Raw genomic sequence first — 17,629 nt, forward strand, 5'->3', positions numbered from 1 at the left:
TGCATTTTGGTTTCTCTAACTTGTTCAATACCTTCACAGATAAGTTGCACAGTATCCCAAATTTCCTTAGCAGTTTGGCTGTTAATGACATTATCAAACATATCTTGATCTAGGCCATTAAACAGAATGTTCATGGCTTTCTTGTCCTTGTCAACCTCTTCAATATCTTCATCAGTCCATTCTGCTTTTGGCTTGGGAATAGACTGTCCAATAGCAACTGTGGCACTTGCAGCTGTGGCTACCTTGTGAGGGATGTGAGGACCATTTTCAATGCAGTTGATGTAGCTTTCATCTTGAGAGAGAAGATGTAGATGCATCTTCACTTTCCAGTGATGATAATTATCTCTTTCCAGGATTGGAATCTTTACACCAATATCCTTCTTACTCATGATGTTAGTAGAATAGATCTTCAAACTCTTTGTAAATTATGAGCTTGCTCTGATACCAATTGTTATTCCCAAGGAACTAATAATGAGATTTACAGAAGGGGGTTGAATGTAAATCTCAAAACTTTTTCAAGTTTTGAGCAGTTTTAAAGGCTAAGTGTTTTGATGAACAGTTATGTGTGAATTGCTTTGAGGAGGTGTAGACAGTTATATATTCAAAACACAAATGTAAAGAACACAAAGGCTTTAAAAACTTTTCTAATGGATTAGTTGTTCCACCAGAGATGTGTATTTCAGAAAATCTGTGATTCAAAAGAATTGATCACAGCTGCCTCCTAGTACAAACTAGATGATTTTCTTTCTATGTTTTTCTAAACAGCTCTGGAAAATTCACACTCAAATTACTAGCTGCAACTTGGTTTATATATCACCAAGTTTACAAGTGAAGACAAAAGTACAAATATAATTAAAAAGATTCTTCACATGTTTCTTCTTCATTTCTCTATCCAATGCAATCTAGGTTAATCAGTGAATCTTTGAATACTTCCTTGTTTGCACCAGAATGGAAATGCTGCATTTTCTTGATTCCTCCAAGAGGCTACCATATTCCAATTGTCTCTGTCAACCCATGTGCCTCTGTCAGCTTATGAATTGTCACTGTCAACTGCTATTGAACTGAGCATCCGTTGAAGCTTTCATTTATTGACGGCTTTATCCGTTGATGCATTAGCAGTTGAAGCTTTATCCGTTGATGAACTCATCCATTGATGGATGTTATCCGTTGAAGCTTTAGAGACATTCGTTGAAGCTTTGTTTCTCATCCGTTGAAGGCCTTTAATTTATCAGTTGATACTACTTCACTTATACAAAATTACAAGGCATGAAATATTTAAAATTAGCCATCCTATTTGCATATCCACTAGTAGTCAACATGACTTATAATTTCCTACAATCATCTAAGAATTATAACTTAAATACAGAAACTGAAATGTGCTACAATACTAAACTTATTTCTAAGTAAAGCTACTCCATCAATGGATAGCCAGAATGATCTTATCCGTTGAGGCTACAAACACTAGATTTCTACTTAAGTGTTTTGTTTAGCTTATCATCAAACTAATACACATATTCCTAACAGTCGGTTCTATAGGGATTCGTTGCTTAAACAATTTTTAAGTCTCGGTTGAAAGCTAGACCGATGCTTATTGTCCTTTGCTTTGAATTTGTTACGTCGATTATTCATTTAGTCGTCGCTTTTGACTATTTATATGAGTTGGTTAACAAAATGCAGTCGCTTAAAAGTATTTAAAGCGTCATTTGTCTAAGTGTCAACGCTAAAAATAGTGCTTATGGTATCGGGTGTTAGAATGTCGACGCTAAAGATTTTTCCTAAAAGTGTCGGGTTATGTGAACCGACGCTTTAGGCAGGCTGTAGCTATAAGTCTACTTCCCCTTTGTCAAAATAATTATTAAGTTTTTTAGTTTTTTGACAAGTAACCTTTAAATATTTTTATATGATGATTAATAAGTTATAAATTTTATCAATTAAATAATTAACTAATTTCACATAAATAATTAATAAATAAATTTCATATTTTTATAAATATCATTAAAGACAATTTATTCATGTAAAACTTATTATAAATATTTTTTTTCAAATGAGCATATATTTTTTTAAATGTATTTAAATTAAGTAAAAAATGGGGCTGGTACTCTAAAACACATTTTTTATTTAATATATATTATATTTCTAAATTTTATCCTTTTTATTATCCTTTTTTCATTTTTATAAAATTTAAATTTAAATTTCCTCTTCTAAGAAATTATAAAAATATTAGAATAGATATGGACTCAGGTATTTTGGGTAGTTACAGTTAGACAAAAGGGTTCAAAACTTCTCCCAAACTCCTCACTAATTTCTGAAAAATCTACCAGTTTCACAGAAGTCTCTGGCATTCCTCTCACATGTTCTTGCACCTCTGATAGTCTCAGAATTCCTCTTAACAATTTTTCTCAATAAAAGCCCTAATAGAGGCGTACGATTAGTAGTAAGATTTACTGAAACCATGCGTTGATATGGCTAGTATGGTCTTGAATCTTGATATTGGAATACTCAATACTGGGATTTGCTGGTTCGTTTTGCTACTATTGGACGGATTTCCTAGTATCCTCTCTTTAATATCTTTTCTTTATTTCCTAAATTGGGATTTAAATTGGGATTTATACGACCAAATCTAATTTAATATTTCTATACCTCCATCTCTCCCTCCCTCATCTTCATCTCTCTCTACACGTGTTTGTGAATATCTGGAAGAAATGTATAACACATGTATTGTTTCTTCCAATTACTATCTCCACAACCAAATTTGTATTTTGTTATATAAATCTACACATGCTACTTTTTTGTTTTATTATTTCGCATACATATAGATGCTTAGCTGAATGAGAATAGAATTGGAATCTTGTTACTAGTTGGTTGATCAGAGGGTGGGAGGGGAAACAGGGCAAGTTGGGTTTGTTTATCCAATTAGTTAGTTGGTTAACCAAAGAGCACGGGACTCAAAGATACGTCACTGGGCTTGATAATACATAGAGCTCTTGGAAGGACCACTCCTAGATAGCTCCTGGAAGGACTACTCCCAGACTCCTAACTCCATACATCTCCTAGAGGGACTAGTCTGAGGCTCCTAACTCCACACAGCTCCTGGAAGGACTAGTCCTACACACTACCAGTCCTGACTGTCCCAGTCCCGCAAGCCCAATATTGATAAGTCCCAACACGCGAGACACTGGCCCAAGCACATGATGGGGACAACTGTCACACATCAATCATGGGAATAATCAGGGCACGTGTTAGAGGATCCTCAGAACAATCCTCAACCAGTACCACACCGACACGTGTAAAGCATCCACTCCAGCCAGGTGTCCTCCGCTCGCAGAACCAATGGCTGTGATTTAAAGGTACCAATCCCAAAACCCTACCCTTGGGCTATAAATATTCCAAGAAGGTGAGGTTTTGGGGTTAATCACTCTCTCACACTCATATACACACACAGCCAACTTGTATTCATATATATCTTCATCTTCCCTAAAAGCGAGTTCTTACTCTCACGCCGGAGGCGCCGCGGGACCCAAACCCCCCTTCCGGTGTTGTTTTGTAGGAACCCCACCACAAATACACCCCCACAGCAGTGAAGGATCCAGGCACGGCGTCGAAGGAGTGGCCCCGCCACCAGGAGTTATCATTTGGCGCTAGAAGGAGGGGCTCTCCATCCTTGGGTCTCGGTGCCCCTGGATTCATCTTCATCAACAAGCTCTTCAAAGAGTCCATTTATTCAAACTTGTAAGAACCCAAACAACCAACCTCTTCCATAAGCATGAATGTTGTTTATTTAAGCCATGTTTGTGTGGGCTCATTTTGTTGATTTAAGCCACGTTTGTGTGAGCTACGTTAGTTTTAATCATTTTTTCTCTAGCTTGAATATGGCATTTACGTTCTACTACATTGTTGAGTAGTCCCAGGAAACTACTTAAACTGCTCCCAGGAAGCTATTTGTTGTTATTCTGGGTAGTTTTTGCAAGTTTCATAAAGCAACCTTAGATCGATAGTTTATGTTACATATTGTTGTTAGTTGTTGTTGGTATTGTTGAGAAATGTCAAGATGAGGAAAACATACTTCTGGAAGACCATCTGCTAGTGCTCAGGTCCAGGAGCCGGACCACTCCTAGGCCCTTGATCCAGGAGCCGATAAAGAGACATTCTAGGAGCAACCACTACACACTCCCGTAGTGGAGAGAATTTTAAACACTAGAGATGCCAGGACCCTCATAGAGCTCAATCAGTACAAGTACACCAATGTTCCAGTAGCCGAGGAGCACAAGGCCAACCTTACAAGTGATAAACTAGCAAAAGCAGTCAGACTATACAGGCAGGAGCAGACCCGACTCCAAGAAGAAGCCGAACTCGAGGAGGAACCGGAGGAGTCCGGGGACTCCCAGCAATCGAAGAGATCTGTGTTCTACCGAATTGGAGCCAATGGGAAGAAAAGCAAAAAGGATCAAAGCAAGAAAGAAGCAGAAGCTGCTAAGCAGAGAAAGTTGGAAGAAGTACGGGAGCAAATTAAAAAAGAGGAAGAAGCAAAGCTCGAGCTGAAGATCCAAAAGCGAATGCAGCTAGAAGAAGAAAAGCTACTGGCTAAGTCCAGGAGCAAGAGAACCCGGAGAGACCCTACTCCGGAGCTGATTTTGGATGAAGAAGAAGAAAAGCAGAAGGACCTAAAAGATATGATCTATGAATTGCAGAGAAAGATGGACAGAGATTCAGGAGTAGAAATTGGAGAAATGTTAACTCCTTTTAGTTACTCCTTGGAAGCCATTCTCCGGTAGCGAAACTTGAAGCATTACAACTTTGACTCCTTTGATGGTCTAGGAGACCAGGAGGAGCACCTCAACTACTTTAAGCAGATAGTGCAGATATATTACTACAATGACTTGACGAAATCAAGGTTCTTCGCTTCAACTCTTAAGGGAGGGGCCCAAAGATGGTTCAGCAGGATCCCCTCCCGCAGCATCCATACTTGGAAGGATTTCCGAGCCTCCTTCCTTCAAAGATTTCGGGCAAATAAAATGCACGAAATACACTTGTGTCACCTGAAGACAATCCGGCAGCATGATAACGAGTCCCTCTCTGCATACATGCGTCGGTTCCAGGAAGCAATCAATAAAGTTTCGAGCTTGGATGAGAGGGAAGTTTTGAGCATTTTTAGGAGAAACTTGGACCCAGAGCACAATGAGAGAGATATAGTGGAGCTAATCAATAAGGAGCTGTAAAGTCTGGCAGCAGCTTACTCCATGGCTGCCAGATTCATAAAGGAAACAGACGTGCTCCAGGAAATGAGGATGACCCGGAATGGGGGGTCCAGGAGTAAAAACAATGATGACCGACCGAAAGGGGGTTACCATCAGGATAAGAAATTCAAGCAAAGCAACCAAAGCCAAGAAAGATAAACTACTCCGGTTTTCCAGAGACTTGGTCCTAAGAAGGAGTCAAGCAGCGACCCAGGACCCGTGAAGCAACCCCGGGAGCCGAAGCAGAAGCCGGACTGGACTCCTCTCAACATGACCCGGGAGGAAATCTTGAAAGAGGTAAAAGACAAGCCTTTCTATTATCCTCCAAAACCAATGCAAACTCCTCCGTAGAGCAGGCCTTACAATAGGCAGTGTGATTATCACGAGACCCAAGGCCACAAGACTGAGAACTACTTATCACTCAAATACTTCATTGAGGATCAAGTGAAGAAGGGGAATATGAACAAGTAGTTAGTCCGGGATAGCAACAATAGGGGAAGCGCAGAAGAAAGGAAATAATATAGTTAATGTAGTCCTAGGAGGTTCCCACTCCCCACCTCGGAGCCCAGACTTCGGCGAAGAAGTGCTCTCAATTCAGTCACTCCCAGACCTAGTGATATCTTTCAGCAGCAAGGACTACGAAGGAGTCAACCCACATCACAATGCAGCTTTGGTTGTCACTCTGGACATCTTTGATAATGAAGTAAGGAGAATGCTCATAGACAATGGTTCCTAAGTAAATATTCTCTTCAAGCACACAGTGGATCGAATGCAGCTAAGAAGCGTCCGCTCAAACGAGTGCCGGGAGGACCCACTCTATGGGTTCGGACACAACTTAGTCCCGATCCAAGGAACTTTATATCTGCCAGTCATTTTTGGAACTGCTCCTAACCAGGTAACTCATGTAATCAAGTTTTATGTGATCAATGATCCTTCGTCATACAACGAGATCATTGGCAGATCAGCTCGAACATTGATGCAAGCAATAACTTCAATCTCCCATCTCAAAATCAAGTTCCCAACCCCGACAGGAGTCGGGGAGATAAAAGGAGATTATGGAGTTGTTGAAACATGCTACACCCATGGGTTAGTAATGGTAGAAACTCATCAAGACAACAAAAGGAAGGCAACAGTTCTTCGCAAGCAACAAAGCATTAAGAAGCACCGACCCCGGACAAGGGAAGAAGCAACAAAAGAAGTACTGCTAATTGAATCAGGTCTGGAGCATGAAGGAAATATATCAAGTCCGGAAGGTCCGGCAAGCAACCAAGTCATGGTAGTCGACAAAGCAAATCAGGTCCTAGACCAAGCTAGTCCTACCCTGTAAGCAACCAAAGAATCTGAACAAGCAAACTCCTATCTGAAGAAGAACTCTGAAGCCCGAATTCATCAAATGGTTTCAAACAAAGAGCAAGCAAAAATTGAAGCTGCAGTCGAAACAGAAGAAGTCCAAGTGGATGAAAGCAATTCTAGAAAAAAGGTGAAAGTTAGGTCGGGACTCGAGGAGTCCTTCAAGGAAATATTAGAGTCCCTACTCCGGGAGTACAAAGATGTTTTTGCTTGGAGTCCAAGAGACATGCCAGGACTACATGAATCCATAGCAATGCACAGCTTGGATGTCAGCCCCAACAGAAAACCAGTCAAACAGAAGAGAAGAAATTTTGCTCCGGAGAGGCAAAAAGCCATTGATGAAGAAGTCGAAAAACTACTCAAAGCAGGAATCATCAAAGAAATTAAATATCCGGAGTGGCTAGCTAATGTGGTCATGATGAAGAAGTCCAACAACAAATGGAGAATATGTGTGGACTACACTAATCTGAATGATGCATGCCCGAAGGACCCATACCCTCTCCCAAATATTGATCAATTGATAGATGCTACCTCCGGAGACATCATGCTAAGTTTCATGGACGCCTTCTCCGGATACAACCAGATAAAGATGAACCCGAAGGACATTCCTAATACAGCATTCATAACTCACAGAGTAGTCTACGCTTATGTGATGCTACCCTTCGGACTTACAAGCGCGGGATCCACTTACCAAAGAGCAATGAACAAGATATTCAAGTCCCAGATTGGGAGGAACTTGGAGTGCTATGTCGATGACACAATTTCAAAATCAACAACCATACCAGGGCATATGGAAGATCTGAAGGAATGTGTTGAAAACCTAAGGAAGAACCAACTCAAGCTGAATCTGGAGAAATGCACCTTCGGAGTAGGATCAGGCAAGTTCCTAGGATTCATGATCAGCAACAGAGGCATAAAAGCCAATCCGAAGAAAATAAATGTAATCCAGGAGATGAAAGCTCCCTAGACCCAAAAAGATGTGCAGAAGCTAGCAGGATCCCTAGAAGCACTTAGAAGATTTGTCTCAAAACTAGAAGAAAGGTGCCTACCATTCTTTGATTTACTCAAAGGAACAACCAACAAGAAAGAGGTGAACTGGAGTCCGGAGTGCCAAAAGGCATTCGAGGAAATCAAGTCCTACCTCTCTCAGCCACCAGTCCTAACCAAAGCACAACCAGGAGAGCCTCTCCACTTGTACTTGTCAGCAGGAGCACAAGCCGTAGGAGCTGCCCTAATCAGGTATGAAAATGGAAAACAACAACCAGTTTACTATGTAAGCCAAGTACTCAAAGATGCAGAAACAAGATACCCAAGATTGGAGAAGTTTGCCTTTGCCTTAGTCAAAACTTCAAGAAAACTCAGGCACTACTTCCAAGGAAGAGAGATCAAAGTGATGACAAATCAGCCCTTAAAAAAAATAATTCACAAGCCGGATGTCTCGGGAAGACTTGTCAATTGGGCAGTAGAGTTGAGCCAGTTCAATTTGAGCTTCATTCCCAGAACTACCATCAAAGCTCAAGCACTTGCAGATTTCATAATCGAATGCAACTTTCCAGAAGAAGAGCCAGAACCAATGGACATGGATCAGGAGTCAGAAAAGGATACAAGTCCGGGAGCCTGGACCTTGAAAGTAGATGGTTCTTCAACAAGCGAGAGGTCGGGAGCCGGACTCATACTCAAAAGTCCTGAAGGATTCACAATTCAAACAGCTATATGTGTCGGCTTCCCTACAACAAATAACCAAGCAGAATATGAGGCGTTGATCGTAGGACTAAAGCTCTCCAGGACTCTAAGGGTCCAGGACTTAAAAATCTACAGTGACTCACAGATAGTGGTCAAGCAAACAAATGGAGAATATATAGCAAAATACACTATCTTGGCTAAGTACCAAACACTGGTTCAAAGCTACTTAGCCTCAATTCCAAAACATCAAGTCCTTCAGATATGTAAAAAAGAAAATGAAGAAGCGGATATTCTATCCAAATTAGTCCGGAACTCATCAGATCTGGACTGCTCAGTTTACTTCGAAGAACTCCACAAACCATCTATTGAATCCGAAGAGGTCATGGAGATCGAAAACAACCATAACTGGATGACTCCCTTCATCAACTACTTGGAGAAAGGAGAGGTCCCAGAAGATAAAGGAAAAGCTCAAAGACTGAAAGCAAAATTAGCCAAGTTCTTCCTCGAAGAAGGAGTACTCTACCGCAGGACCTTCTCATCTCCTATCCTGAAATGTATTGGCCCAGAAGAAGCAAAGTACTGTTTGGCAGAAGTACATGAAGGGATATGCGGAGACCACATGTCTGCAAAGGCCCTAGCTCATAAGATTATAAGACAAGACTACTACTGGACAACTATTCATCAGGATGCAATAGAGTTCGTCAAGAAGTGCAAGGAATGCCAACTTTTCAGCAATGTGTCCCGGATCAGCCCAGTCCTACGATCCTCAGTCCTGTCACCTATCCCCCTCGCTGTCTAGGGTATTGACATCATGGGACCCTTCCCCCGGGCCAAAGGAGATCTCAAGTACCTTCTAGTCTCTATTGATTACATGACAAAATGGGTTGAAGCGAAAGCAATGAGAACAATCAATCAGCAAGACTGCATAAAGTTTATGGACAACATTTTGATGAGGTTCGGGATACCGCGAGTCCTAGTATCAGACAATGGACCCCAATTCATCGGATAAGAATTCCAGTCCTACCTTCAAGAGCGCAAGATCAAGCACAAAAAATCATCAGTAGCATATCCCCAAGGAAATGGCCAAGTAGAAGTCACCAACAGAATCCTACTCTGAGGTATCGAAAAGAGACTGAGAGAAAGCAAAGGAAAATGGCCAGAAGAACTACCAAGTGTACTTTGGTCCTACAGGGCAAGCCCCAGGACAAGCACCGGAGAAACTCCATTCAAACTAGTATATGGAACAGAAGCGATGATTTCTATTGAGGTGGGATCTCCTTCTCACAGAGCAATAAACTTTGAAGAAGAAGCAAACAAAGAAGGACTCAGAAAAAACATGGAGCTAATTGATGAGGTCCGGGACCAAGCTGTAGAAAGGATGGAAAAATACAAGGAGAAAACAAGAGAGCACTTCAGTAAGGAGGCTAGAGTCAAAAACTTCCAAGTTGGAGATTTAGTACTTCGAGATAATGAAGCATCAGATCCGATAAACACTGGAAAGCTAATGCCCAAATGGGAAGGACCATACAAGATCAAAGAAGTACTGAGGCTAGGAACCTACAAGCTCCTGAACATGGATGGCTCAGAAGTCCCAAATACTTGGCATGGACTAAGGCTAAGAAAATTCTACCAGTAAGAGAACAAACAAAGCAACCAAAAATCGTGTAGCCAATATGGCAAGCAACCAAACTTGTTTCGCCTTATATTTTGTATGAATAATAATGAAAAGCTTTTCCCCTTTATATATTTACCAAAACTAAGCACTAGTCCGGACAAGCTATTAGTCAGGACTAGTGCAACCATTTCTACTTAGAATTAATTTTCTAACTAAAAAGCCAACACTAGTCCGGACAAGCTATTAAGTCAGGACTAGAGCCACCACTTTTACTTAGAACAAATTTTCTAACTAAAAAAGAAAACACTAGTCCGGACAAGCTATTAGTCAGGACTAGTGCAGCCATTTTTCTTAGAATTAATTTTCTAAGTGAAAAAGCTAACCACTAGTCCGGACAAGCTATTAGTCAGGACTAGTGTAACCATTTCTACTTAGAATTAATTTTCTAACTAAAAAGCCAACACTAGTCCGGATAAGCTATTAAGTCAGGACTAAAGCAACCACTTTTACTTAGAACAAATTTTCTAACTAAAAAGGCAAACACTGGTCCGGACAAGCTATTAGTCAGGACTAGTGCAACCATTTTCTTAGAATTAATTTTCTAAGTGAAAAACCTAACCATTACTCCGGACAAGCTATTAATCCGGACAAGTGCAACCATTTTACTTAGAATTAATTTTCTAAGTGAAAAAGCTAACCACTAATCCGGACAGGCTTTTAGTCCGGACAAGTGCAACTATTTTACTTAGAATTAATTTTTTAAGTGAAAAAGCTAACCATTAATCCAGACAAGCTATTAGTCCGGACTAGTGAAACCATTTCACTTGGAACTAACTTTCCAAGTGATGAAGCTAACTACTAATCTAGACAAGTTATTAGTCAGGACTAGTACAACAATTTTCACTTAGAAAATTTTTTCTAAGGCAAAAACAACCAACAACAGCAAAGCAAAATAACAACAATAAAAGCAAATATTGAAAAAGTATCCGGACTAACCAAGTCCGGAGCAAAATACGAATATTACAAACATCGAAGTATCAAAAGCCTTAGAACAATATCAAAGTTACAAATCATAGGAAAATCAGGACTCCGGAGCACTACCAGGCAAGAAATATTCTAAGTTGACCCCAGATCCGGGAAGACTCCTTCATATTTGTATCGAATCCGGACTGATTCATCCTCCTCCAGTCAGCATGAGTAGGAATCCCAGCCATGAAACGAGCAACTTTCTCCTCTAACCCCGGACCACTTACATCCGGACTCTCTTCATCAACAGTTTTCCTTTACCAGCCCCGGACCCAGAGCCAGCTTCAAAATTTTCAGCCCGTGGAGGTTTTGTCCCAAGAGTCCGGAGCCTCTTCTTCCTCCGAATGGACTCAACATCTGGAATTTCCCCAATAGGCCCAAGATCCTCAAGATTCTCGAACTCGGCACCAACTTCCAACTCAGCATCCCTCTCCGGAGCCTTCTCTCTAATATTAGCCTCTTACCCCGAAGAAGCATTGCTCTACGACCCCTCCTCAATGGAAGTATTGGATCCGGATCCAGAAACAGCAGCCTTCTTGGGCAACTTAAAAGCTTTACCCAACCCTTTCAGTGCATCACTGTAAGCCGAAGAAGACATGTTCAGATTAAAATGCGGCAAACCTAAAGAACAAAAACACAAGTCAAAATGAATAAAGACTCATAGCAGAAGAAAACAGTTAACGAGTCCGGACAAGAAAACATATAAGCAATCCGGACACAAAGAAAAGCACTTACAGCCTAGCCTATGCATAGTCCTATGAATCATGAAAGTGTCTCGGGTCATTTGGAAACCCAGATATTTATAAAATGCAAACATCAACCGGATAGCTTCACCCCGGAGTACATCCCTACGGAACCGAGTCTGGACTCCCTCCGAAGAAATGTGGGGAAGATAGTACAAGTCCAAACCCCTAAGCATGATCAACTCTCCATTCCAGTACTTCAACGAAGACTGCTGGATTACAGTCTTGTAGGATCCGCCATACCCACACTCCGGAGCCCGGAACCGAAGTTCATAAAGAGGAAACTGGCTGGATCGGACCAGATGAAAGATATGATGCCATAGCTTGAAGGTGGGCTGCACCTTAAACTGATTGCAAGTAGCGATAAACCAAGTCATCCATTTTATACCATTCGGCGTTATCTGCATCAGAGAAATCTTATACACATACTTACACAAGTGCTTAAGAAACAAATGCCAATGTGGATTCCATCCAGACCGGAGATGCTCCAGCCACACCAGAACAAACCCATCAGCCGGCCTATGATAAATTCGCTCATCCGGCTCCGGCCACCTCCACTCGATCCGGGGGTCCAACTGAAAAGCAGCCCGGACCGATGAATCCTGCGCCGCGTGATCTAAAGCAGCGTACTCATCCTTTAGCTCGTAGTGCTCCTTAGCCACTATACTATCTGTGAACTTCCTATCAAATGCTTCCCTATCGTGAGGTACCGGACCCGTATTTTGCTGTCTGGCATACCCAGACATGATACTCCTATATTATAAGCTATTTTCGATCTCATCACTCTTGATAACGAAGTACCCCAGATTCTCAACCCATAGACCCTCCGGAATGCAAGGTACCTTTCTGGAAGAAATCTTAGCCACAGAAAGCTTGGTTATGGCTTCAGAGTCCGAGGTGGAAGCGTTCTTCCCCATCCCAGGTCGCTCAGAATCACCAGAAGACTCAAAATCCGAACCAGACGGCCCCATATAGCAATATATGCCTTGGCACAAACTTTAGTCCGGACCATAAACCTAAAACAAGTGATAAAGGTTAGTCTAAAACCCTACAGTTTATTTATCTTGAAAGCTACATGGTCCGGACTACCCTATGTTCAATTTTATTACAAGTCAAAAGCAAACAGTCCGGAGACCCAAGCCCAAAAGACAAAACAAAAACCAAAACAAAGCAACCACTCCGGATTACAAAACCCTGAAACTAGACTAACACTCCGGACTACAAACCTAGCATATTACTTCGAACCTAGAGGCCACAATAACACAAAAACAGAAACCAATTACAAATTCCAAAAACAAAATCAACAGTCCGGACTAAACAACCAAGTCCGGACCCAAACAAAAAACCCTAATTCCAGAAACACTAGCAACCAAAATCAAAACACCAAAATATGCCTAAAACCATATACATACAGATATACATACAAGTAGCATCAACCAAAATAACAAAACACAAAACATATCGAAAGATATTAACGATACTACAGATTTACAAGAAACGTAAACAAAATGGAGAAAGAGGAAGCTTACAATAGCAGAGATTAAGGAGCGGTTGGGGACGACCAAGCAAAAACAAAAAACCTCCAAGAACTCTCCTGACCAAACGGCGGTGACAGAAAGAAAAAGAAGGAAGCACGAAGAAAGAACGAGAGAAGAAAATAAGAGAAAGTAAAAAAGAAGTAGGAGGGGAGGATTGCCTTTTATAGGCAAGGTGAAATCCCAACAGCCACGCCACGTGGCACGATCCTAGCTGCCCATCATAAGCGGTCATTATTGAAGAGTCATTATTACAACATGTCTTTTGAAAAAAGACAACTGTAACAATTCAAATCATTGGGGGGGAAATACAAAAATGTTTCAATTTCCAAGTCCGGACTACACCACTCAATTTAATCCGGACCTGGGGGTAAGAAAATCTCCACTCCTTCCAAAGACAACCACCTTAGTCCTGATTCACCAAACTAAGCACAATCCGGACTAGGGGGAAAGAAAAGCTCAACTCCTCCTAAAGAAAATCACCTCGGTCCTGATTCGTCGAACTCAGCGCAATCCGGACTAGGGAGCAAGAAAATATCAACTCCTCCTAAAGACAATCACCTTAGTCGTGATTTGCCGAACTCAATTTAATCCGGACCTGGGGATAACAAAATCTCAACTCCTTTCAAAGACAACCACCTTAGTCCTGATTCGCCGAACTAAGCGCAATCCAGACTGAGGGGCAAGAAAACCTCCACTCCTTCCAAAGACAACCACCTTAGTCCTAATTCGCCGAACTAAGCGCAATTCGGACTATGGGGCAAGAAAAGCTCAACTCCCCCTAAAGAAAATCACCTTGGTCCTGATTCGCCGAACTCAGTGCAATCCGGACTTGGGGCAAAAAAAGCTCAAGTCCTCCTAAAGACAATCACCTTAGTCCTGATTCGCCGAACTCAGCGCAATCCGGACAGGGGGCAAGAAAAACTCAACTCCTCCTAAAGACAATCACCTTAGTTTTGATTCGCCGAACTCAGTGCAATTCGGACTGGGGGAAAGAAAAGCTCAACTTCTGCTAAAGGCAACCACTTTATTCCTGATTCGCCGAACTCAGCACAACCTGGACTGGGGGGCAAGAAAAGCTCAACTCCTGCTAAAGACAACCACCTCACTCCTGATTCTCCGAACTCACAACAATCTGGACCGGGGGAAGAAAAGCACAAATTCTTCTAAACAAAATAATCAAAAGCTCATGTTCGACAAACAAGCCCAAATTTACTCCCCCATCCATAAAATCTGCATAAGGGAGTGAGGGGCACATGATAGTACATATAGCTCCTGGAAGGACCACTCCTAGACTCCTAACTCCATATAGCTCCTGGAAGGACTACTCCCAGACTCCTAACTCCATAGAGCTCCTAGAGGGACTAAGGCTCCTAACTCCACGCAGCTCCTGGAAGGACTATTCCTGCACACTACCATTCCTGACTGTCCCAGTCCCGCAAGCACAACTTTGATAAGTCCCAGCACGTGAGACACTGGCCCAAGCATATGATGGGGACAACTGTCATACATCAATCATGGGAATAATCAGGGCACATGTCAGAGGATCCTCAGAACATTCCTCAGCCAGTCCCGCACCGACACGTGTAAAATATCCACTCCAGCCAGGTGTCCTCCGCTCCCAGAACCAATGGCTGCGATTTAAAGGTACCAACTCCAAAACCCTACCCTTGGGCACAATTTCCATTCTACAAAATATTCTTTATAACAACAAATAATTCACCATCGCTACAACTGAGAAAGAAAAACTTCACTCTCTTAGTTGAAGAAGTTTCCAGAACAACACACCTAGTTCAAAAAAATATAGTAACAAATTCGCTAATATGTTGTATGCCACCATCACTAACACATAAATGGTCTTTACCAACATCCAAAAATGGTGTTGCCATAAAAAGCGTTGCCTTATGTGGTATGGCAACATCATAATCAAATGTTACTATAAATGTTGCCTTAGATTTGCTATGCGAACACCTATACTGGTGTTGCTTTAGATTGGTGAAAAATTAAAAAAAAACGGGGGAAAGAATCCCGCTCAAGTAAATCAAAAGCCTATACTTTTTTCAATTAAAACATAAACACACTCCTCTCCACCCCAACAAGATACTCAGTTCATCGCCGCCCCTCATGACCGCCCCTCATCTGTTTTCAAAGCACAGTCACAAGTTCATCTGCTCGGCTCTCTTTCAAAGCTCCACAGTCATTTCTTTCTATTCAAAGATCTAAATAAAGGTACACCCAGAAAAGCTCCACAGTCATTTCTTTCTATTCAAAGATCTAAATAAAGGTACACCCAGATTATAATATGTTAATATGTGAGTCACAAACCCTAATTTTTGGATTCTTTAATATTTGGTTACAAACCCTTTTGGGGGGGAGTTGAATTTGCTCACAAACCCTAATTGGGGGGTATAATTTGTGTAAAAATCTTGATTTTGGGCGGTTTTAGTTTGTTAAATTTGGGGTTATCAATTTTAGAATATTCTATATGTCTAGTATTTTTATTATTAGTGTTATTAAGCAATAATAAAGTCTAATGAAGGTGATGCAGTTAGTCAGATCTAGTCTTTTTCTCTGTTTCAAGAGATGAAAGTGGTTGTGTATTATATGGATTTAGCTTACGCCTTATTTATAATTGTTTATAATTTTTGGGTTGAATGCTATATATGTGAACGCTATATATGTTCCATGTAAAGAAGAAATTACAGTGGTTATAAAACCTTGAGCATTCATTTTTAATGTTATGAAATGCAAATGAGTAAAAATTAGATACTAATTATATCATTGCAGAAGTAATTTTGATTGTCATTTAGCTCTTGTCTTTTTGTTGGTGTTGCAGCCTGGATGAAATGGGAGCTTTGCGGATAACACTTTTGTTGAGAGATCATGAAACATGGCGCCTTTTCACAAGCGTGTGGTTGCATTCAGAAGTTTTTCATCTTATTGTCAACCTCATCAGCATACTCTTTGTTGAACTACATTGTTAAAATATGGTAGTGAACTTCTGTTGGTTTATGACATCTATTCAAAAGTTTCATTGTCATTTTTGTTTTCCAATGGAATAAAATTATATAAATTGTGGACTTTCTGTGCAGGTTCCGAGAAAGTACTTGCTTTTTGTGATTCCTGCATTTGGGGGCATTGTTTCTTGGAAGGAGAAGGAGCTCCCTTTAAAGAAACGGATGAGGACATCACTTACCATGTATCCCTTGAATTTCTAATCTATAATAATGTCTTAAATTCAGGAACCTATTCGACTCAACTCGGCAGTAAGTCTTCTGTTTGATGGAGAGTGCGATAACTATACATATATATATTAAGGTCCACTTTTAGTATATAATATGGTAAAACAAGAAAATGCTTCTTTCAATTAATACACGAAATTCATAGCACCAAAGATACACCGCAACAAATGATGTGGTCCCTTTTCTTGCCCAAGGCAGGGGTATGCAAATTTGTTAAACACTAGGTTGCTCAGCAACATAATGTACGGCATCATAGAGGTAAAAGTATTTGTATATTCTTTTTGTTTGATTTTTATTTGGTATTGCCTGTTATTCCCCGGACATCTCAGTAATCTCCTTTTATTAAATGATTATTTATAATAATATATAATTTTATTTGACCATTCACTCCATTCTAATACCTTAACAAGTATTAACTTAAAGTTATCATCGATCTTATTTTTTAGAACTTGTGTATTTGCTTCTTATTTTTTAGAAATATATACGATCTGGAGCTGGAGAATAGGCAGTCACCAAAAAATGGTGGTGCAAGTGGAGGAAGAAATGCACGTCCTTGATACTTCTGCATCTCTTAGTTATATCGTAATATTTTGTTATTTTTTTGATCAATTTATAACAAGCTTTGTTATATTTTGACCGAAACATGTAATCTTATCTTGTATCATAAGTTTTTAGGTTGAAATTATTGGAATTGAATAATTTTAAAGTTTATTCAAGTATGAGTTTAAAGTTTATATTCAAATTAATTTGACATTGCATATCTTAGTTGGAATTGGTTTATGTATTATTTTAATTTCTTTGGATGAAATTGATTAAAACTATGAGGTCTTTTTAAGTAACAAGCTATTCAAAAATTACCACAAAAAATGTTGCCTTTGCCTTATAAAGCGTTGGCAAAAATAATAAAAATTGTGTTTCTATTGACTAGATGGTGTTGTCATAGAGTTAAAACCAACATCACTGTTGGTGTTGCTATTGAGTAAAAAATGTTGTAATAGGACCCTAAAGCAACATAATATGGATGTTGGCATTATTTACTAAAATGTGTAGGCATAATATCAAAGGCCATATGCAAATTTCCAACACCCAAAAAATTGACTAAAGTGTTGCCTTATGCCTTATAGCTACATTTTTTAGCATGTTTAACATTTTTTTTGATATTGTTGAAGACCATTTATGTGATAGTTATGACACGTATCAT

The 17,629-nt window shown here is 40.3% G+C and overlaps 1 protein-coding gene across 1 annotated transcript; it reads left to right on the forward strand.

Moving 5' to 3' along the window:
- The first annotated feature begins 7,173 nt into the window (after positions 1-7,173).
- LOC141680456 (uncharacterized) lies at positions 7,174-9,903 on the forward strand. Its single transcript, XM_074486679.1, has 3 exons — positions 7,174-7,462; positions 7,655-8,762; positions 9,459-9,903. The coding sequence occupies exons 1-3, from the start codon at positions 7,174-7,176 to the stop codon at positions 9,901-9,903; spliced, it is 1,842 nt and encodes a 613-aa protein (XP_074342780.1).
- The last annotated feature ends 7,726 nt before the right edge of the window (positions 9,904-17,629 follow it).

Source organism: Apium graveolens, chromosome 8 (genome assembly GCF_009905375.1).
Source record: "Apium graveolens cultivar Ventura chromosome 8, ASM990537v1, whole genome shotgun sequence".
NCBI classification, from domain to species: domain Eukaryota; kingdom Viridiplantae; phylum Streptophyta; class Magnoliopsida; order Apiales; family Apiaceae; genus Apium; species Apium graveolens.

Bases quoted from the DNA above. Each gene is read 5' to 3' on its own strand.
- LOC141680456 (XM_074486679.1), top strand. From the start codon at position 7,174: ATGAACCCGAAGGACATTCCTAATACAGCATTCATAACTCACAGAGTA. The intron at 7,463-7,654 runs GCAAGTTCCTAG...ATTTACTCAAAG, and splicing joins CACCTTCGGAGTAGGATCAG to GAACAACCAACAAGAAAGAG. The intron at 8,763-9,458 runs GTTCTTCCTCGA...TTGGTCCTACAG, and splicing joins CTGAAAGCAAAATTAGCCAA to GGCAAGCCCCAGGACAAGCA.